This window comes from Hemitrygon akajei, chromosome 12 (genome assembly GCF_048418815.1).
Source record: "Hemitrygon akajei chromosome 12, sHemAka1.3, whole genome shotgun sequence".
NCBI lineage: Eukaryota > Metazoa > Chordata > Chondrichthyes > Myliobatiformes > Dasyatidae > Hemitrygon > Hemitrygon akajei.
Genome location: NC_133135.1, coordinates 55,800,633 through 55,824,663, shown reverse-complemented (window position 1 = coordinate 55,824,663; position 24,031 = coordinate 55,800,633). Strand labels below are relative to the sequence as shown.

General features: G+C 41.5%; 1 protein-coding gene across 2 annotated transcripts in view; it reads right to left on the bottom strand.

Annotated features, from left to right (window-relative positions):
* LOC140737033 (DEP domain-containing protein 1B-like) overlaps positions 1-11,932 on the bottom strand; it is a 41,998-nt gene extending 30,066 nt beyond the window's left edge. For both annotated transcript variants that reach the window (XM_073063139.1, XM_073063140.1), the window contains exons 1-3: positions 11,755-11,932; positions 3,843-4,108; positions 2,482-2,611 (exon numbers count right to left, since the gene is read on the bottom strand). In XM_073063139.1, coding sequence (XP_072919240.1) covers positions 2,482-2,611; positions 3,843-4,108; positions 11,755-11,802 — 444 coding nt within the window. In that variant the 5' untranslated portion in view covers positions 11,803-11,932. The remainder of the gene's footprint in view (positions 1-2,481; positions 2,612-3,842; positions 4,109-11,754) is intronic.
* Between the last annotated feature and the right edge of the window lie 12,099 nt (positions 11,933-24,031).

Below are 24,031 nucleotides of genomic sequence, written 5' to 3'. Positions count from 1 at the left end.
CAGATTTCCCCGTATTTTGCTGCACCCATTTTACCCTCTATCTTCACAAGCCTTCCAGGGCCTGCTGCAGTGAAGCATCCCCACAGCATGATGCAGCCACCACCATGTAAGGATGATGTGTTTTTGATGTCGTGCCAAACATTGCGTTTAGTCTGATGGTCAAAAAGCTCAATTTTGGTTTCATCAGACCATAAAACCTTCTTCCAGCTGACTTCATAGTCTCCCACATGCCATCTGGCAAATTCTAGCCGAGATTTCATGTGAGTTTTTTCAACAGCGGCTTTCTCTTTGCCACTCTCCCATAAAGCTGCGACTGGTGAAGCACCCGGGCAACAGTTGTTGTATGCGCAGTCTCTCCCATCTCAGTCACTGAAGCTTGTAACTCCTCCAGAGTGGTCATAGGTCCATTGGTGTTACCCCTCTTCCATAGTCACTCAGTTTTTGAGGACAGTTCTGCTCTAGACAGATTTACAGCTGTGCCATATTGTTTCCATTTTTTGATGACTGACTTAACTGTACTCCAAGGGATATTCAGTGACTTGGAAATTTTCTTCTATCTATCTCCTGACTTGTGCTTTTCAATGACCTTTTTGCAGAGTTGCTTGGAGTGTTCTTTTGTCTTTATTGGTGTAGTTTTTGCCAGGATACTGACTCACCAGTAGTTGGAACTTCCAGATACAGGTGTATTTTTACTACAATCAATTGAAACACCTTCACTGCATACAGGGTGATCTCCATTTAACTAGTTATGTGACTTCTAAAACCAATTCCCTACACCAGTGACAATTTGGTGTGCCATGTTAAAGGGGGTGAATACTTATGCAATCAATTATTTTATTTTATATTTGTTATCAATTTAAATCACTTTGTAGAGATCAGTTTTCACTTTGACACAAAAGTCTTTTTCTGTTGATCAGTGTCAAGAAAAAAAGCCAAATTAAATCCTCTTCTTTAACTCTGTGGAACATTGTTATTGGATTAAACGGAGGGGCATGTCGTACAAGGATAATTACCTGTGGGTTTGCCAGTGACAGTATTGGTTTGTCCTAGTGGGCCACTGCAGTTAATAACTCATTGGGGTGATTGATAAGTTTGTGGCTTAAGGTAGAAGGAGATGAGTTATTAACTTCAAACTTTCTGCATAATCACTCAGAGTTGAACTGCATGTGTATGTAACAAGAGCTGTATAACTCATCTCCTTCTACCTTAGGCCATGAACTTACCAATCACCCCTGCTGTGGACTCTTCTGGAGGTCCAAGATCCATACGCTCCACAAAAAAAAAGTCAAAAAATAAATGTGCTAGGTTTTCTAAAATTGACTTCTTCTACCTTAGGCCATAAACATATCAATCACCCCTCGTATTATAAAAACATAAAGGGTGGTATTTATGTGGAATCATCTACCAGAGGAAGTGGTTGAGGCAGGCATAATAACATCTTTTAAAATACAGTTGGATAGGTACATGGATTCAAGAAGTTTATGGTTCAAACATCGCCAAACAGGACTAGCTTGGATGTCGTGGACCAGTTCAGCCAAAGGGCCTATTTCTGTGCTATATCATTCTACCTGCCATATGCTGCTTCTTTATCTGAACTTGTCTCCCTTGGCTTTCGTCCTTATATAAGCCTTACAGTCCTCAAATCCTGCTATTTTTCTTTTAAAAATTTCCCAGACTAACCTGCAAGCAGATGCTCTTACTCTACCTTTGCCAAGTCATGTCTTACTTCTATGAATTTGGCTTTGCCCGACAAGACCCTTATTCTTTATCCCTGATCTATCCGCATCTTTTTTCATATTCACATTGAAATATATGAATTTATGACCACTGTTTCCAAAATGCTCCCAGGCTAACACTTGGGGCCACATTCCCCAAGGCAACGTCCATTAACGCTCCTTCCTTCATTGGTTCGTTTCTATATTGTGATGAAAACTATTTGTGCACACCTCTACACCGAACCTTTTATGCTAAGGCAATCCCAGTTAACATCTGAGAAATTGAAATCATCTTGTCTATAACTCTTACTAAAAATCACATTTCTTTGCTATTTGCCTACATATCTGTTCTTCTCTTCTATTACCTGTTGATTTTTATGTATTATGTAATACACCCTTTTGTTTGTAATCCCTAACTTAAGGCCTTTGGGGAGTCATCTAGGATATCCTTATTATTTTAATATGAGTAATAAATTCCTTGACTAACAGTGCAATATGATAGAGGCATAAAATCTATTGAAAGTTCAGGGTGGAACGCAAATCAAACAGAGACAACTACCCATAATTTCAATTTATAATGGAAACAAAGAAAATAATATCACATAATAGGATTTGCAAAGGTAAAATTACCTAGCTTAAATTGACATTGCTGTAATAAAACAATTGAACTTTTTTTCTGGAAAAAAAAATTGTAGTTTTGAAAATAAGCTACTAGTGTAATCCCATTCAATAATTTCTAGATCAAAAAATGTTAATCCAATAATACCTGAGGAACTTTAGCCTCCTTATGCAATGGACAAAATTCACTTTTCTTCGCGTTGCTCATTCCAGTTGTAATTTTTTGGTAAAATGGAGGCTGGCTAGGAACAACTTTCAATGGAGATGTAGCAGGAAATCTGTTTAACACAACATTAGCACATTATTTTCATCAAAGGATATTATTGAAGAAGATAGTAAATGACTTTCATGTAACAACTTTAATATGACAAGCCATTTCATAGAAAATCTGACTGAGTAGCAAGAAATATTAGTCACATTACTTAAAATCTTGATCACAGTTGATTTTAAATATCTGAGAAGAGAAGATGGTGTGGAGATTTATAGAGTGAATTACAAATCTTTGGCTTAATAGCTGGAGGCATGACACCAGTTGAGAGCTTAAAATAAAGGAGAGAAGGCCAAAATAAGAGGAATGCACATCTCCTGGAAGACTGCAAGATTGGAGGTTACAAATATTGGAACAGCTGAGACAATGAAGAGATTTGAAGGCACCTGAAATCAAGGCATTTGCAATGGAAGCCAGTGAAATTTAACAAGAAGATTTAATGGATGTATAGTAAGATACAGGATGACATCAGGTTTATGAAGACTACCATGGAGCACCATAGTAGTGTAGCGGTTGGTGCAATGCTATTACAGCTCAGGGCAGAGTTCAGTTCTGGTGCCATCGGTAAGGAGTCTCTGTACATCCTCTCTGTGAAATGTGTGGGCTTTTCCCGGATGAGCCGGTTTCCTCCTACAGTCCGAAGATGTACTCGGAAGGTTAATTGGCTATTGTAAATTGTCCTGTGATTAGGTTACGGCTAAATCCGGAATGTTGGGGATTGCTGGGCAGAGAGGTTTGAAGGATCGGAAGGGCCTACTCCACACTGTATTGCCAAATAATTACACCTCCAAAAGATAGCGGAGAGAGAATAAGGACAGTCCGCATATCAACTAAGGAATTGATAGGATTGAGTGACAGCATGAAGTGACAAATGGAGAGTCTTACAGATGCAGTATGAAGTCTACTTTCAGGGCAAATGTTTCTAAAGATTGCAAACTATCTAGTTTGGCCTCAGAGTGGGTAGGGAAAGTAATGGAGTAAGTGGTGGGGTTGGGGGTGATTAAATTTATTTCAGGGTCAAAAAAATGTATCCCTTTACCCAAAATAAAAAAATAAAGCTTTGACATGCACCTTATATCACTAGATTAATGAGATTCTCCACCTAACATCATGGGATTTCACTGTACGCATTAGCCTACAGTTCAAACGTGATTCTAAAATAACTCATTGTAAAGCACTCTCAGATATTCCAAGAAATTCACTAAAAATATTCAAGTGCAGGATTCACCCCCTTTTCTTACCTATATAACTGACTGTTATCATCCACATTCTCTGCTCCCCATCTTCCTTTTATATCCTCAATCACACGATTCTTCAAAAACTTTCTTAACAGTTGCAGAGTTTGCTGTCTAGTCACATCTGGCCCAAAGTTACTGTTATTTCTCAGTAGCTCATGTAGCCAATCAACTGCCTCTGAAGCAGTAAAACAATTATTGTACTTTTTCAAGCGCACACTATGTTTCTTCAAAGGCATTCCTGCCCTAAACAGCTTGATTAATTCATTCCACTGGAGAGAAAAAAAATAAAGAAAATACATAAATATTATGGTTCTGTGACATTTCAATTGCAATACACATGTAAAATTAAATCTGAAGCACAACATAAAACAAGGCAGAAGAAAATACTTCCAGTTTTCAAGTATGAATTTCAATAATGAAATCTATTAATTAAATTTATCCTGAACAAGAGCAACACAGATCAGTCACTTCACTTACTGCATCATCATAGATGTTATTAGTGATTTCTTTGAGAGTAATAATAGTCACAACTTCAGACCAACATACAGTTCCCAATGCATTATTTTTCAGCAGATACAGATTCCATAACTTTTCTGGTGTCTCCCACTTTGCATTGATACATTTTCTGAGAAACAATCCTTCCTATCATTATCAGTGAATAAAGAAGTTTTCTCATTGCACTCCCCTTCTAACTGATGGTTACTTTATACTGCACCTCCACTTCTACAGAAAATGCTCATGAGCTGATGTTTTGGATTCTCAGGATTTGTACATTGTGACCTCATATCTTCTACCATCTTTTAATGTAATCTCATACAAGAATGTCATTATCCTAATTTATGAAAACTCCTTTCAATGATCACCCTTGTATTCTCAGAATAAACTATACTGACTCCTGATCTAGGAAGTCATCATATTATAACACTGCCATTCCCAAATCCTTCCATAGCTCCAATCCAATCTCCTTTAACCCTACAACTATTGCACCTTTGCTCCTGTAGATATCTTGTTTTGAATAGTACATAATGAGTAGACAAACATTCAGCTGCCAAATACCTAGTCCCCAAAAATCTTTGAAACATGAGGTGAAGCCTGCTTCTGACTAAGACTTTGGTCTGTGTCTCTGAATCCTTAACTCAAACTTTGTCAGATAACATTCCTCTAAAGAAATTTTGGTGTGTTTGCTACATAAGTTCAATTTAAGTTAAGCAATTCGATAAGAAAGATGCCAATTCAATTTAAAGACAAGAAAGGAAGATGGAGCAGAGGTGTATGTTGATCAACTCTTGAGCTCAGTGGATGGACTTATACGGCATATTTTCATGTCTAGAACTCAATTAAGCATCATTGCCGAATCTCAGCACATAGCAAATCTTAATTTAAGGAAAAGTTCAAAGCTCAAATTAAATTTATTATTAATTTCAAAAGTGGTATTATCAAGAGCCAGCTGGTGGTGTAGTGGCATCAGCACTGGACTTCAAGGCAGATGGTTCTGAGTTCAAACCCAGCTGGGTCCCAACCTGGGCAGCAGCAGTATCTGTGTGGAAGAAAGGTTTGGCAATCTACTTCCGTATCTTGTCATGAAAACCCTATTGACCGCTTTTGCTCTTATTTCTCATGTCAGCACCGAGGAAACATAGAAATTACATAGAACCATTTAAATAAATAAATAAATAAATCAAACTACAAAACATTTCACTGATAAGCCAATTTTAAAAATCTGTCACCTAATGTTGAAACAGCACCTTTTTAATTCTTTTTTTTTTTACACGTCTCCTCTTATGCCCTCTGTGATTGCCTTCTGTCCACAAACTTCCAGCCAAAGCAGAGCGGGAACAGCACACAAAAAACACCAGTCAGCCAGTGCTGTACGAGTTCAAAGTCTTAGCACTGGAACTAACCAAGTCCTCAGAGCTGATGAACAATGTTGAGCTGAGGTAGTTTTCTGAATGCCCAAAATTTAATGGAAGTTACGGCTAACATAACAAAACCTATTTATTCCACCAGACCGCAGCTATGAACAAACCATATGACAGACTCACAACAATTTGGTTAAATTGTAAATTATCTTTGAAAATGTGGTAACTTCTACTTTACAAAAAGACCACTCGACAATTTGATGGCCAAAAGAACATCTTCATCGGGGACGGCAAACGATATTTACAATACAGAGGCTTCCTGGTACCTCGTGCGGCTTGGGTGATGGAACTATATACAATGCATACTGGGAGTAAAAAGAGCGGAAGTAAAGACCCCGCCAACCCCGGATCCCGCCTCTTGCTACCAACAGCTCCCCAATTAGTATTAACTTACTTTTAATAATACTCACATTACAACAGAAAAGATCTACAGTATTAAGTTACCTGGTTATATCAAAGCCTTACAAAACAAAAAATGCTGGTATCAAACTAGACACTTGATTTAATGGAGAAAAATCAAGCCAGCTCAGAATCAGAATCATATTTAATATCATGAGATATGTCCTGAATTTTTTTGTTCTGCAGCAGTACACAATAAAAAGCTGTAAATTATAATAAGAAACATATACATACAAAATTTAATTAAATAAGTAAGCTGGTGTACATGGTCTCATTGTCTAAACTCGAGTATTTGTCTTCAGTATTTCCCTCTTGAAGGTAGCAATAAGAAGAGGGCACATCCGAGGTGATGGGGGTCCTTAATGATGAACTTCATCCTTTTCAAGATGTCCTCAATGCTGGGGAGGTGTGCCTATAACGGAGATGGCTGAGTTTGCAACTTTCTGCAACTCTTTCCAATCCTTTGCAGTGGCTCCTCCATACCAGACGGTATTGCAACTAATTGGAATGTTCTCCATGGTACGGCTATAAAAATCTGAAAGTGTTTTTGGTGACATACCATGTCTCCTCAAACTCCTAATGAAATGTAGCCACTGTTGTGCCTTCTTTGTAATTGTATCAATATTTCGCCCAGGATAAATCTTCAGAGATATTGACACCCAGAAACTTGATATTTCCCACCCTTTCCACTGCTGATCCCTAGATGAGGATTGGTGTTTATATGCTCGATTTCCCCTTCCTGAAGTCCACAATCAATTTCTTGGTCTTACTCAGGTTGAGTGTAAGGTTGTTTATGCGACACCACTCTACCACACTGAGAAAGCCTCAACTGCTTCCCTGGGCAGAGAATTCCACAGATTCACCACTCTCTGGGAAAAACAGATTTTCTTCATCTCCGTCCTAAATCTTCTCCCCTGAATCTTGAGGCAATGTCCCCTAGTTCTAGTTTTACCTACTAATGAAAACAACTTTCCTACTTCTATCTTATTTATCCCTTTCAAAATTTTGTATGTTTCTATAAGATCCCCTCTCATTCTTCTTATGGTGATAGTCTGCTAAAAATAGATGTCGTCTGCAAATTTATAGATGACATTTGAGCTGTACCTATATGAAGTCCTTTGCATTAGTACCTGTGGATATGTGAAAATAGGGAATGCTGTCAAAGTAAATGTATAATCAAAGTATGCATAAGTTACCAAATACTACCTTGAGATTCATTTCGCAGGCATTTACAGGGAAAAAAAAATAGAATTTTACGCAAGACTACATAAACAGACAAGGACTGAGAAACAGCAATGAGAAACAGCAATGTACAGAAGACGACAAAAAGATGGAAACAAAAATAGTACCAAGAACATGAATTGTAAAGACTCTTTGAAAGTGAGTCTGTAGATCATAGAATCAGTTCAGAGTAGTGGTGAATAAAGTGATCCACACTGGTTCAGGAGCCTGATGGTTTTAAGGTAATAAGAATATAAGAAATAGGAGCAGGAGTAGGCCATCCAGCCCATCGAGCCCCACCATTCAATAAGATCATGGCTGATCTGACCTTAAAACTCAGTTCCATCTACCTGCCTTTTCCCAATAACCCTTCATTCCCTTACTATATAAAAACCTATCTAACTGTATCTTAAATATATTTAGTGAGAAAGCCTCAACTGCTTCCCTGGGCAGAGAATTCCACAGGTTCACCACTCTCTGCAAAAAACAGATTCTCCTCATCTCCATCCTAAATCTTCTCCCCTGAATCTTGAAGCAATGTCCCCTAGTTCTAGTCTCACCTACTAATGGAAACAACTTTCCTACTTCTATCTTATTTATCCCTTTCAAAATTTTGTATGTTTCTATAAGATCCCCTCTCATTCTTCTGAACTCCAGAGAGTATAGTCCCAGGCGACTCAATCTCTCCTCATAGGTTAACCCCTTCATCCCTGGAATCAACCTGGTGAACCTCCTCTGCACTGCCTCCAAAGCCAGTATATCCTTCCTCAAGTATGGAGACCAGGACTGCACACAGTACTCCAGGTGCGGCCTCACCAGTACCCTGAATAGTTGCAGCATGACCTCCCTGCTCTTGAATTCAAACCCTCTAGCAATGAAGACCAACATTCCGTTTGCATTCTTGATAACCTGTTGTACCTGCAAGCTAACTTTTTGCAATTCATGAACAAGCACTCCCAAGTGCCTCTGCACAACAACATGCTGCAATATTTTACTATTTAAATAATAATCTGCTCTTCTATTATTCCTTCCAAAGTGGATGATCTCGCATTTACCAATGTTGTATTCCATCTGCCAGACCTTGGCCCACTCACTTAACCTATCTATATCCCTTTGCAGACTCTCCACATCCTCTGTACAATTTGCTTTTCCACTCAGTTTAGTGTCATCAGCAATTTTTGCAATGCTACACTCAGTCCCCTCTTCCAGATCATCAATGTAAATGATAAACAGCTGTGAACCCAGCACCGACCCCTGCGGCACGCCACTCACCACTAAGTGCCAACGGGAGAAACACCCATTTATACCAATTCCCTGCCTTCTATTGGTTAACCAATCCACTATCCATGCCAACACATCTCCTCTGACTCCATGCATCCGTATCTTATTTATAAGTCTCTTGTGCGGCACTTTATCAAATGCCTTCTGGAAATCAAAGTATACGACATCCACGTGTTCCCCTCTATCCACTGCACTCATTATGTCCTCAAAGCAGTCTAGTAATTTTGTCAAGCAGGACCTGCCCTTTCTGAATCCATGCTGCGTCTGTCTAATGGAACCATTCCTTTCTAAATGTTTCGCAATTTCTTACTTAATGACAGCTTCAAGCATTTTCCCGACTACACATGTTAAGCTAACTGGCCTTAACATTTCTTGAACTGTTCAAGAATAACTGTTCTTGAACCTGCTGGTATGGGACCCAAGGCTTCTCCCTGGCACTACACTATTCTCCAGACCACCTGGACAGTAAAGGTACCCATAGCAGACAACTGTTTATTGACTGGAGTTCTGTCTTCAATAGCGGATTCTGGTTAATTGGGACACCTCGGGGACTAGTTCATTTTGGCTCCATTAAACGACTGCTCCAATTAGCTGAAATTTCATGGAAATAGTTGAAAAGGTTTAAGAAAGGAAAACTACTGTTAAAACTGAGAAACAAATTATTCTGTATATCATTTGAATACATAAGTTATAACAGTATCCAAACTACTACAGTTCTAAAAATGTGTATTAGTTCCTAATAGTTATCAACAGAAGAATTGACAAAATTGGCAGACACCTAGTGCAGTGAGTGGACTGCCTTCAAACAATGCTTTTGAAAATAGCATCCTCCAAATCTTCACCTTAATGTGTAACATTCAAAATGATCGATGATACCTTCAAATTCTTTGTAGTTCCTAACTTGAAGTAGTGAAATCATTTCATTTTCACTCCCAGCCATTTCTGGCATTTCCAAGCTTGAATGCATGAAACCACAGTGAGCAAAATAGCTCCTTGTTATCTTATTGTTTATTGCTCACCAACTATCAGTGACAAAAATCACTGCTTTTAGACCACAATCATGCAAAAGCACGATCTTAAAACTGTTCGCTCTAACCATAGTGAAGTGTCTACGGCCGCACGATGTGCACATGACCGATGTGAGTTAGAAATTATTTTTTTACCGTCTCTTGTCCTAATTAAGCAGCATAGTGTCTCAAATTAACAAAGGGTATCTGAGCTACTTTCCTGATTTGTTTTTGTTCTTTAAGAGTTATCCCAAATAAGTGGCTGCCCTGATTGACTGGAGTCCACTGTAATATCATTCCAAGCATACCCATCACCAAACTCTGGAATTAAAATCTCCCTCTGCAACTGAATCTTTGACTTTCTGATCAATAGACCACAAGTATAGTCACCAACACCTCTACCATGATCTTTCTAAACGATGCTGCTCCACAAGGTTGATTGCTCAACCTTCTCTACTCATTGTCGTCTCATGACAGGCTCTGCTCCAACTCCATCCTCGAGGGTTTTCAGATGATACCACAGTAGCAGGCATATCTCAAACAACCAATACCAGGTTTATTACCTTGATGAAACCAGTTAGAATGCTCTCCGCTGTGCATCTATCGAAATTTTCAAAGTTTTACATACATACAGCATCCAAGATTGTTTAATGTCATTTCCAGTACTTATGTGTAAAGGAGAATGAAATAATTGTTACTTTAGATTCGATGCAGCACAAAAAAAGATAAAGAACACAATAACAATAAAAAACAAATATAAATACAAAGGATTGCATATATATTGTCTGTACGTTAGGTGACTGACAGGAAATGATAATGTAGTGGTTGTTGGGGTGTAGAGGTGTTGATCAGACTAACTGGTTGGGGAAAGTAACTGCTTTTGAGTCTGGCGATCCAGGTGTGGATTCTCTGTAGCCTCAGTCCATGAGCAGGGTGGGTGGAATCCTTCGTGAGGTTACCAACCCTTTTCCTGCACCTTTCTGTCTTGATGGTGGGTAGGGTAGGCTGGTGCCAGTGATGTGTTGACTACCCATTGTAGGACCTTCTTGCCTGCAGTAGAACAGTTTCCATACCGCGCCATGATGCAGCTTGTTAGGATGGTGTCTACTGCGCATCTGTAGAATGATGTGAGTATAGATGTGCATAGTCCAGTTATGAACGTCCAGTCTTTGGTGACAAGCTGAATCTACACCGACTCCTAAGAAAGGAAAGGCCTGGTCTTGCCTTCTTTGTGATGACGCTTGTGTGGACAGGTCCTCTGATAGGATGGTACCAAGGGACATAAAGCTACTGACCCTCTCCACTGGGATGCGCCAATGAGGACCTGCTCACTCATCTCCGGCTTTTTCCTTCTCAGCCGATAATTAGCTCTTTGGTTTCCCAGTGCAATGAAAAGCACACCATTGAAATAATGACGTTTTCTAGGTATGACCCGGGCACACAGAACAGAATATTAAACCAGGCAACTTAAACCAGGATAAACTCTTTCTCAACAAGCCGGAACGCGAGATGTCATCAGGCATGAGCACAGAAACAGGAAATGTCGGAAGCTCAACGTCAGGTAGCGCCCGTGAACAACGATCAGAACAGTTAAAATACTTGTGCCGTTGTTCCGCAATCCATCATTTGGGGTTTTTCTTCTGCTCCCCACTTCTATTAAGTTCGCCGGCACTCTGGAGATGTTTCTGCTCCTACAAGGACCACTGACTGTTCCGAAAATCATTTTAAATATGCTCCCACTTTGGACTGGCATTATTGGTGAAATTGTCTTGCGCTACTTCTAATTTACACCGACTCTCAAATCCCAATATCTTGATATTACCAATAACACGACTATGAATTATGTTAACTCACAATCACCCTTTTTTTGTAAACAAGAAGTTTCTTCTCTCTTAAGCGACCTCTCTCCACACCGTTCCTGATGCAGTGCTGTGTACCCATCCGATGTATTGCCAGTAAAGCGCTGCTCTCCAATGGGGAGAACTTTCTCAACCCTGCTCCTATTCAGGAGCCCAATTCCTCTCCAAAACTAAGACAACTTAGTCAAGAACATTTTCTCCCCCTTGCAGATACCCTGAAATAACTTACCAGCTTCGTAGCCCTATACGGCCCCGGCGAGATGATCCGGCTTTCCATAACCTTCCAGCTGACGTTCAAACCCGGCAATGATCAGTGATAAACCCGCTGGACATTTCCAACCACAGAAGCCGGACACAACGGCAAACAGCGAAAGCCAGCTTCAGCCATTGCGAGTGTTTGAATCCCGAACTCGAACGCTCTCTCGCTGTTCATTGGCTGAAACCCCCACGTGACGTCACCAAATATGGAAAGTGGCCGTTTGTAGCTCTGCGTGTTAAAAGTCCAAGAGCTTTTCTTTTACAATTTCCGTCAATGTGTTACTGAAGTGAAATACCGAGGGGTGCAGGAAGTCGAAAATATAAAGGCTAGAAATAGTCGGCAGATTTGACATAAGTGTAAGGAGTTATAGTGGCACCAGATAACCTTGTGGAAATATTTAATGTGTAATATTTAATGGAATACTATTACAGAGTTCAGAGTTTACATCTGAATTTGGTCTCCGCTGTGAACAGTGTCCCTCAACAATTTTTCCTTTAGCTCCTCCCACTTTCTCCAGACTTGTGGAGTAACCATGGGCACCCCATGGCCCCCAGCAATGCCTGCCTTTTCCTTGGCTATGTAGAATAGTCTATGTTCCAAGCCTTCCTGGACACGCCGCTTTGGCTCTCTGTCTGCTCTGGATTTTTCATCTCGAATAGCTTACAAGACATCAATCCACTCAACTTCAGTACTCCTCACTCCTCGAATTTTACTCCCTCTGAACACACTCTCTCTGCACTAATCCTAACATTACCATCAAACGTGCAGACAAACGAGATGCTGTTGTTGTGAGGCACACTGACTTCTACCTTGCTGAAACCAAGGGCAATTCTCAGACTCCTCATACCTCCCCCTTGAAGAGGGCCCCACTCAGGACCATCAGAAAACTGTCTCCAACACCAAGACTGAGCTCATCAACTCTGGAAAACTCCCATCCATTGCCACCCAACTCACAGTTCCCTTACCCCACATTGCTGGCTTCTACCTCCTACCCATGATCCGTAAACCTGACTGTGAGGCAGACCATTGTCTGCTTGCTTCTACCCCACTGCACTCAAGTCCTCATAACTTGATTCCATTCCAGCCCCTCAGTTCAACCTCCTCCCACCTACATCTGTAACACTTCTTATCCCCTCTATCTCCTCACCAACTTTCAATTCCCTCGCCCTGACCACCTCATTTTCACCATGGATGTCCAGTCCCTGTACACATCTCTCCCCCATCATGAAGACCTTAAAACTCTCTGCTTCTTTCTTAATAAATGAACCAACCACTTCCACTCCATCCTGCGTCTGGCACAGCTGCTCCTACCTCCTCAACAATTTTTTTCCACTCCTCCAACTTTCTCCAGACTTGAGGAGTAGGCATGGGCCCCAGCTACGCCTGCCTTTTTGTTGGCGATGTAGAATAGTCCGTGTTCCAAGCTTACCCTGGTAATGCTCCCCAATTCTTCCTCTGCTAGATTCACTACCGTATTGGTGCTTCATGCACTCATGCTGAGCACATCAGTTTAATCAACTTTGCCTCCAACTTCCACCGTGCTCATAAATTCACTCGGTCCATTTCTGACAGATCCTTCCCCTTTCTCAATCTCTCTGTCTCCATCTCTGGAGATAAACTATTGACTGCCATCTTTTATAAACCCACCGATTCCCATGGTTATTTTGGCTGTATCTCTTCCCACCCTGTCTCCTGTAAAAATGCTATTCCCTTCATCTCCACCATATCTGTTCCCAAGGAGGCAGCTTTCCTTTCTAGTACCACAGAGATGTCCTCCTTCTTCAAAGAACGGGGTTTCCCCTCCTCCACCATTGATGCTGCCCTCACCCACATCTCCTCCATTTCCCAAATTTGTGTGCTCACACTATCTTCCCGCCACCTTATCAGTGATAGAGTTCCTCTTGTCCTTACCTATCACCCTGTGTTCTTTGCAACTTCTGCGATCCCTAAAGAGATCCTACCACCAAACATATCTTTCCTCCCTTCTCTTCACTACTTTCTGCAGAGATCACTCCCTCCTTGATGCCCTTGTCCATTTGTCCCTCCCCACTAATCTCCCTCCTGGTGCTACACCTGCCCATTCACCCCCTCCCTCACCTCCATTCAGGATCCCAAACAGTCCTTCCAGGTGAGGCAACACTTCACCTGCAAATCTGCTGGGGTGGTCTATTCTGTCCGGTGCTCCTGATGTGGGCCTCCTCTACGTTGGTGAGATCTGTTGTAAATTGGGCGACCACTTTGTCAAGCGCCTCCTCTTCACTTGCCAAAAGGTGAACTTCCTGGTGGTCAAACATTTTAATTTTGATTCCCATTCTCATTCCAACATGTCGGTCCGTGACCTCCTCTTGTACCATGATGAGGCCACCCTCAGGATGAAGGAGCAACACCTTGTATTCCATCTGGGTAGCCTCCAATATCAATTTCTCCTTCCAGTAAAAAACAAATACCCCCCCCCCACTTCCCGGGTCCCCTCCTCCTTCCGTTTCACCCATGGTCCACTCTCTTCCTTCCTCTCCAGCCTTTCCTACCCACTCAGCTTCACCAATCACCTTCAAGCTATCCCCTTTCCCCTCCTCCACCTTTTTATTCAATCATTTTCTCCCTTTCTTTCCAGTCCTGAAGAAGGGTCTCGGCCTGAAACATCGACTATTTATTCATTTCCATAGATGCTGACTGATCTGCTGAATTCCTCCAGTATTTTGTTTGTGGTGTTTTGTATCTCCAGCACCCGCAGAGTTTCTTTGTTTAGGTACAGTGTTAACTGGATTATATTTATATCATCACTTTGCTTTGGGGTTTTTTGAACAGAAATAGCACGTCTTTTCATGTTTTCCACAAGTTCTACCTGACTACAACCACTCCAAACTCATGGGTGGATTTTTAAGGGATTCCTTTGCTAATACAATGCCATTAAGCTCTATGTTCATCAATAGAACTTTTTTGTTCAGTTTCATAAATGCGATATTGATGAAATGGAGCAATCCGTTGCCTCTTTATGGCTTTTAAGAAACCTAAAACCGTCCCTCTTCTACTATATAGCATGCTTTACATTGACCAGACATGAGTTCTTTCTGTTGTTTTTATCCAGCTTGAATAGAGTGGATATGGAGAAGATGTTTCCTAAAGTGGAGGAGTATGGGACCTGAAGGCACAGCCTCAGAATACAAGGACGTTCCTTTAGAATAGAGATGGAGAGGAATTTTTTTAGCATGAGAGTAGTGAATCTGTGGAATTCCTTGCCGCAGATCACTGGGTATATTTAAAGTGGAGGTTGATAGGTTCTTGATCAGTAAGGGATCAAAGGTTTATGAGGAGAGGGCAGGAGAATGGGGTTGTGAGGGATAATAAATCAATCACGATGGAATGTCAAAGCATTCTCGAGAAGTTGAATCACCTATCTCTGCTCCTATGTTTTATAGTCTTCTCAGTTCCATAATACCTCAACCCCATCCCCAGAAACAACAGATACATTGCTCTTGCCCTTTCCCTTCCCACCATCTAGGTTCACAGAGATTTTTTTCAGTTTGGATTTAAATATGACAACAAGTTTGCAACAGACCAGTTTAATTTCAAACATTTTCTAGGAAAATGGACAGTTTCAGTATTATGGTACTGAGTCTGTGATCACAACTCACAATGTTTTCCATACTTGGAGAATATTTCAGTTTATTTAACATTGAAAATTAGGCCAACATTTTGACAATTTTGTCATAGTGAAGGTCGTGGTCTTGTTAAACTAGGTGTCATCAATATTTTTGGATTATATTGAGAAGGGGCAGAATATGTGAAGGGAATTAAAGGAGTCATATAGCCCCTTGCTGATTATTCTGTGGCAATACTTGGATAAATAATAATGGAATATTTGAAGGGCTTAGATGAGGTGCAATTTTTAAAATGTGTCCAGGAAAGTTTCCTCAAACAATTGGTAAATGGCTTACTAGAGAGGGGACAATGCTGGGCCTCGTATTGGGAAATGAGGTGACTAAAGCCTCAGTAAGGGAGCACTTGGAATATCTGGTGGTCAAGTGTCATCCATTTTGTCTGCTGAGCGAGTTTTCCACCGACATCCTGGTTGCAGTGTTAGTTGCATTCCTGGCCAACATCAGGCTGGCAATGTTGGAGGAGCCGAGCACTGTGATCAGCAGTCACAAGACTGCACAGCCTGATGCCTTCCCAGTCATCGCCGAGGACCTCAACCAGGCCACGATGAGGATGACTCTGACCAACTACCACCAACATGTCACTATGGATCAGAGGACCCAACACACTTGACCACTGTTACACCACCATCAAGAAGGTTTACCATTTTATCCAGTGCCCCCACTTTGGCAAGTTCGATTACCAGGTATATAGGCAGAAGCTGAGGACCACGGCACCAGTAGTGAGGTCAGCGAAGGTATGGTCAAGGGAGGGGGAGGAACACGTACACTGTTTTGAATCAGTGGACGGTCCATATTCAGGGATTTATCTTTGCATCTGAATGACTATGCCACAGTTGTCACTGGCTTCATCAAGACCTGTGTGGATTAGTGTTTGCCTTCAAGAACATACCAACCATACCCAAACCAGAAGCTGTGGATGAACCAAGAGATTTGCAGTCTGTGTCCAACAGACTCGTAGGTCAGAATCAGAATTCGGTTTAATATCACCGGCATATGTTGTGACATTTGTTGTTTTGTGGCAGCAGTACATTGCAATACATAATAAATATAAGAAATATAAATTACAATAAGGAATGTATATAAACACAAATTAAGTGAGTTGTGCAAAAAAGCGAGCAAAAATAAAGTAAGGTGGTGTTCCTGGGTTGGTTCATTGTCTGTTCAGAAATCTGATGGCAGAGGGAAGAGACTGTTTTTGAAACACTCAGTGTGTATCTTCAGGCTCCTGTATTCCTCCTTGATGGTAACAATGTGAAAAGTACACGTCCTGGGTGATGCGGTCCCTTAATGATAGATGTTGCCTTCTTGTTGAGGCATCGCCATTTGAAGGTGTTCTTGATGCTAGAAAGGCTAGTGCCCATGAAGGAGCTGGCTTTGTTTACAACTTTCTGCTGTTTTTTCCAATCAGGTGCACTGGTCCACACCAGATTGTGATGCAACAAGTTAGAGTGCTCTCCATAGTACATCTGCACAAATTTGCGAAAGTCTTTGATGACATACTAACTCTCCTCAAGCTCCTAATGAAATGTAACCAGCATTGTGCCTTCTTTGTGATTGCATCAATATGTTGGGCCCAGGATAGAACTAAAGATATATTGACACCCAGGAACTTGAAACTACTTATTCTTTCCACTGCTGATTCCGCAATGAGGACTAGTTTGTGTTCCTTCTTCCTGATGTCCACAATCATTTCCTTGATCTTACTGACGTTGAGTGCAAAGTTGTTGTTGCAACACCACACAACCAGCTGACCTACATATCTCACACCTATATCACCACCATCTGAACCTCTGCCAACAATAGTTGTGTCATCAGCAAATTTTTGGATTGCGTTTGAGCTGTGCTTACCTACATGGTCATGGTGTAGAGGAAGTAGAGCAGTGGGCTAAGCATGCATCCTTGAGGTGAGACAGTGTTGGTTGTCAGTGAGGAGATGTTATTTCTGCTCCACACTGACTGTATTCTCCCAATGAGGAAGTCAGGGATCCAGTTACTGAGGGAGGTACAGGTTTTGGAGTTTCTTGATTAGAACTATGACTGAGTTAATGGTGGAGCTGTAATCAATAAAACCCAGCCTGATGTAGGTATTGCTATTGTGCAGGCGATCCAAGGCCGAATGGAGAGCCAATGAAATTACTTCTGCTGTAGACCTATTGTAATGATGGGCAAATTGCAGCTGGCCCAGGCCCTTGCTGAGGCAAGAGATGATTCTGGCCATGAACAACCTCTGAAAGCACTTCATCACAGTAGGTGTGAGAGCAACTGAGCGACACTCGTCAAGGCAGATCACCCTGCTCTTCTTGGGCACTGGTATGATGTCGTCCTTTTGAAGCAAGTGGGAACCTCTGTATTCAGCAGTGAGAGACTGAAGATGTTCTTCAATATTCCTGCCAGTTGGTTTATACAGACCTTCAGTGCCCTACCAGATATACCTTCAGGGCCTGACGCCTTGTGAGCATTCAACCTCTTGAAGTATGTTCTGACTTCGGCCTCCAAGACAGAGATCACAGGACCACCAGATGCTGCAGGGATTCACACAGTTTTCGCCCTTTCAAAGCTTGCATAAAAGGCTTTGAGCTCCTCTGGGAGTGAAGCATCATAGATATTCATGATGTCTTCCTACAAGGTTTTGCCTTGCCGGAAGTAATGGCCAGCAAACCTTGCCAAAGCTGATGTGCATGCAATTCTGTCTGTAATGTCAATCAGAATTGTTTTTTGCCCTTAAAATAGCCTTCCATAGGTTGTACCTGGACTACTTGTATAGTTCGGGGTCAGGAGTCTTGAATGCCATGGATCTAGTCCTCAGCAGACAATGAATCTGCTGGTATATCCACAGCTCTTGGGTTGGGTATGTCCAGCATGTTCTCAAAAGTATACACTCATCCACAATGGTCTCAACGGAGTCGATGCCAACTGTGCCCTACCTTGAAAGGCAGAGAATGATGTGCTGGAGGGGAGGATTCCACCATCTGCAATGGGATCTAACCCATAAGCATATCTCTCCCTACCTGTGCCCTCTTTGCTTTTCGCAGGGATTGCACTCTACATGACTCCATTGTTTACTTTTCCCTCCCCAATGATCTTTGCACTTACCCCTGCAATCAGGACAAGTGCTACACCTGTCCTTATACTTCTTAATCACCGCCATTCAGGATCCCAACCTGTCCTTCCAGGTGAGTCTTTCATGGTCACCTATTATATCCATGCTCCCCATGCAACCTGCTCTACACCAATGATATCTGACGTCAGCAAGCACCTTTGCTCCACCTGCCGCAAAGACAATCTCCATATAGCTACCCATTTCAAGTCAACTTCCCATTCCCATTCTGACAAGTCTGTCCAGAAATTCCTCTACTGCCACATTGAGGCTAAACATAGGCTGAAGGAGCAGTACCTCATATTCCACTTGGGTAGCCTCCAGTTTGATGGCATGAACATAGATTTTCTAACTTTTGATAACTGCTCCTCCCTCCCCATTTTTTTTTCCTACTTTCCATTCTGGTTACTCTCTCATACTTTCTCATCTGTCCATCACTTCCCTCTGGTTCCCGTTCTCCTTCCATTTCATCCAATGTCCTCTCCTATTAGATTGCATTTTCTATAGTCCTTTATCTCTTCTACCTCTTACCTCCCAGCTCCTTTCTTAATTCCCCCCTCTCTCAGCAACCTTCCTACCTTCCCCTTCAGCTGGTCTTACATATCACCTGCCAGCTTGTACTCCTTCCCCTCCCCACCTTCTTATTCTGGCTAATAACCCCTTCCTTTCGATTTCTGATGAAGGATCTACTGTTTATTCCCCTCCATAGATGCTGCCTGACTTGCTGAGTTGCTCTGGTATCTTGTGTGTGTCACTCAGTGTTCAATAGTTCTTTAGCTTTGAGGAGAGGAGTTTCAATCAGATTTCAAGAGAAAACTGATAATAATGTCAACAAAAGTGAGGAGTTTGGTGTTTATTGATTTATTAGGATCAGAGCTGAAGGAGAAGAAGGTAATTCTTAAGGACAAGGTGATTTAGATGATTGGGTGTGGTGAGTGCAACAGCATTATAAATTTGGCCCAGTGGAAAGGGAAAGGAAGAGAAGTTGCAGAGAGAGATCAGATAGTTTCAATATTTGTATCAGAAATCCATGACAAAAATAAGTTCTGGCAATTGATGAAAAGGATAAGGTAATATAATTTATTACCTCGTCAATCTTTAACACTGTAATTCCTTCAGTACTAATAAGCAAGTTTCAAAATCTGTGCCTCTGTACTTCCTTCTGCAACTGGATGCTTGACTTCCCATGGGGAGACTACAGTCACCGGGGATTGGTAATAACATCTCCTCACTGACTATCTATACAGGTGCATACTTGGCTAGGTGCCATACTGTCACTACACCCATGACTGTGTGGCAAAGCACAGTTCAGATGAAATCTATAAATTGGCCAATGAGACTCCGATTGGTAGAATCTCAGATGGCAACAAGGAGGCTTATAGAAGTGAGATAGATTGTCTAGTTGAGTGGTGTTGCAGCAACAACATTTAACTTAATATCAACAAGATGAAGGAAATGATTGTGGACTTCAGGAAGGGGAAGTCAGGAGTACGTGTACCAGTTCTCACTGAGGGGTGAAAGGTAGAAAGGGTGAATAGATTTAAATTCCTGGGTGTCAACATCTAACCTGAACCACCAAATTGATGACTTGTGAAAAAAGCTCACCTGTGGCTCGACTTTGTTGGGAGTTTGACGAGACTCGGAATGTCACCAGAGACTCCATCAAATTTCAGTAGATTACAGTGGAAGGCATTCTGGCTGGCTGCATCACAGCCTAGTATAGAGGCTCCAATGCAAAGGATCGCCAGAGGCAGCTCCATCACAATCTCAAGACACCAGTGAGAATATCTTTAAAAGGTAGTGCCTCAAGATGATATCATCCAACATAAAGACCTTCACCATCCAGGATAGCCCCTCTTCTTGTTACTACCATCAGGGAGGAGGCTGAAAAACAGGACCTCCAGGGTAGTAATTGTGGGATTGCAGCCCGTGCCACACACCAGGATAAGAACAGAATGATTTGGCAGGTGAATGCGTGGTAAGAAACTGATGCAGGGGCAGGGTTCAGATTTACAGATCATTGGGATCTCTTCTGGGTAGGTACAACCTGTACAAAAGGAACAAGTTACACCTGAGCCTGAGAGAAACCAATATCCTTGTGGGCAGGTTTGCGAGAGTAGTTTGGGAGGGTTTAAACTAATTTGGCAGGGGGATGGGAACCAGAGTGATAGGTAGTTGGCTTACAATCAGAGGCAGTGTGTTGTGAGACTGCTAGCAATGAGAAGCTGATGATAGGGCAAAATTTCAGTCAACAGGTTGAGTTGCAATGTAAAAGGCAGACAAAATCAAAAGGGGTGAATACAGGACTGAAGGTGTTATATTTGAATGTGCACAGAATACAGAATAAGGTAGATGAACTTGTAATACAGTTACAGATTGTCATCTTTGATGTTGTGAGCATCACTGAATTATGGCTGAAAGAAGATTATAGCTGGAAGTTTAATGTCCAAGGATACGTGTGTACTGAAAGGACAGGCAGGAAGGTACATGGGGTGCCATAGCTCTGTTGGTAAAAAATGAAATCAAATCATTAGGAATAGGAGACGTAGGGTGACAAGGTGTTGAATCGTTGTGGGTAGAGCCAAGAAATTGCAAGAGTAAAGAGACCCTGATAGGAATTATATCCAACAATAGTAAGGATGTGGTCTACAAATTACAACAAGAGATAGAAAATACACATCAAAAGGGCAATGTCACAATAGTCATGGGGGATTTCAATATGCAGGTGGATTAGAAAAATCAGGTTGGTGCTGGATCCTAAGAGGGGGAATTTATAGAATGCCTACGAGGTGTTTTTTAGAGCAGCTCATGGTTGACCTACTAGGGGATCAGCTATTCTGGATTGGGTTTTGTGTAATAAACCAGAATTGATGGAGAGTTTTAGGTAAAAGAACCCTTAGGACAAGTGATCATAATATGATCCAGTTTACCCTGCAATTTGAGAAGGAGAAGCTAAAGTCAGATGTATCAGTATTACAGTGGAGTGAAGGGAATTATAGAGGTGTGAGAGAGGAGCTGGCCAAAATTGAGTGGAAAAGAACACTGGCAGGAATGACAAAAGAGCAGCAATGGCTGGAATTTCTAGAAGCAATTTGGAAGGCACAGGATATATACAAGAAGTATTCTGAAAGCAAGATGACACAAATGTGGCTAATGAGAAGTCAAAGTCAAAATAAAAGCCGAAGTCAGGGCATATAATAGTGCAAAAATTAGTGGGAAGTTAGACTAGGAAGTTTTTAAAAACCACCAGAAGGCAACTAAAAAGCTATAAGGAGAGAAAAGATGAAATTGAAGGTAACACACATAACATGCTGGAGGAACTCAGCAGGCCAGGCAGCATCTATGGAAAAGAGTAAACAGTCGAAGTTTCAGGCTAAGACCCTTCATCAGGACTGGAAAGGAAGAGGAGAAGTCAGAGTAAGAAGGTGTGGGGAGGGGAGGAAGAAGTACAAGGCGGTAGGTGATAAGTGAAACTGGGAGGGGGTGAAGTAAAGGGTTGGTTGGCTGCTGGTGACTAGTAGTATTCCATGGGGGTCTGTGTTGGGACAGCTTCTTTTTATGTTATATGTCAATACTTGGCTGATGGAATTAATGGCTTTGTGGCAAAGTTTGCAGATGATATGAAGATAGGTGGAGGGGCAGGTAGTTTTGAGGAAGTAAAGAGACTACATACGGATTAGGTGATTGGGCAAAGAAGTGGCAGATGGAATACAGTGTTGGCAAGTGTATGGTCATGCACTTTGGTACAAGAAATAAAAGGGCAAACCATTTTGATTGGGAGACCTCTTCATTGAGTACCTACGCTCTATCTGCCAGAAGAAGTGTGATTGCCCAGTAGCCACCTGTTTTAATTCCACTTCCCATTCCAACATGTCAGTCATGGTCTCCTCTACTGCCGGCTGAGGCCACACTCAGGTTGGAGCAACACCTTATATTCCATCTGGATAGTCTCCAACCTGATGGCATGAACATTGATTTCTCAAACTTCTGGTAATGCCCCCCCCCTTCACCATTCCTCATTCCCATTTCCCTCCCCAATCTTATCTCCTTACCTGTCCATCGCTTCCCTCTGGTGCTCCACTCCCTTCCCCTTCTTCCATGGCCTTCTGTCCTCTCTTGTCAGATTTGCTTTTTTCCAGCCCTTTATTTCTTTCACCAATCAACTTCCCAGCTCTTTACTTCACTCCTCCACCCCTCCTGGTTTCACCTATTACCTTGTATTGTTTTCCCCTATCCCCGCCTTCTGACTCTGACGACTCACCTTTTTTCTCCAGTTCTGATGAAGGGTCTCGGCTCAAAACGTTGACTGTTAACTCTTTTCCATAGATGCTGCCTGGCCTGTAGCAGCATTTTTTTGTGTGTGGTTGATATTATATTCCCTTAATTTGGATTTCCCTCATTAGGGAAAATAGTGTTTTGTTTCTACTATATTAACTTTTTGAACACCTTATCTAATCACACCTTAATAAAACAATGTTATGCAACATTTCTTTTTACTGCAACTCAGTAAGACATGGTGTCATTCTAGTGAAGTATGATGCTTAAATCAGTTTGGATAGGTTCACTCTTCAGCTGTACTGATTTTTTGCTTTATTAAACAAAATACACTTTATTCAAAAATAAATTATATACAATAAACCATTCAATGACTTTCAATTCTTTACAACTGTTTCCATTGCTGTCTTCACATTTTCACACTTTTCGCCACCCACATGGCCCTCTGTACTGATGGGGATTTTCCAAGGTGCCACTCAGCCGATCAACCCATTTTGGTTTGTGTCCTTCCTTAGTGGGAAAACAGATTCTGCCACCTTGAATTTGCTGGTGGGTTGGATGAGAGCGGGGAACTGAAACCTCTGTTTTAAAGTTTTTGCACCAGCCCAATGCACCAACTGTGTAATGTCTAAAGTGTTTTCATAAAATATGTTTTTTGACACATTGACATTAAAAATAATCTAATCATGCCCTACAGCTTTAAATAAATCGCATGACTCAAGTGACATTGTCAACCAGTAGAAGTCTAGTTCAGAGCTATCACTTTGGATTAACAATCAAGTAAGACTGCAGGGGGCAGTAGTGTTTAACTGTGTTTACTCAGTCTTGCCAGGATAACGAGCCTATAATTTACATGAAATTAATTCTAACATATCTTAATTGGGAGACCGCTGGTCACAAAGTACGTTGATTTAAATAATCGCAAATAGCGACTACTTTTGAAATTTTAGAAAAGGATGTTGGGTTTAATATAGGCAAGTGTGAGGTGATGTATTTTGGGAAGTAAAGTGCAGGAGGAAAGGATTCTGCGATTGGATGGACACTGAGAAGCATCGAAGCACAGAGGAATGTTCAGACGCGATTCCTCAGCTCCCGGAAAGTGGCAACACAGGTAGATGTGATGCAAAGGAATTGTATGGCATGCTTACATTCATTGATTAGAGTATTGAATATATCAGTCGGTAAGTCAGGTTATAGCCGTATAAAACTTTGG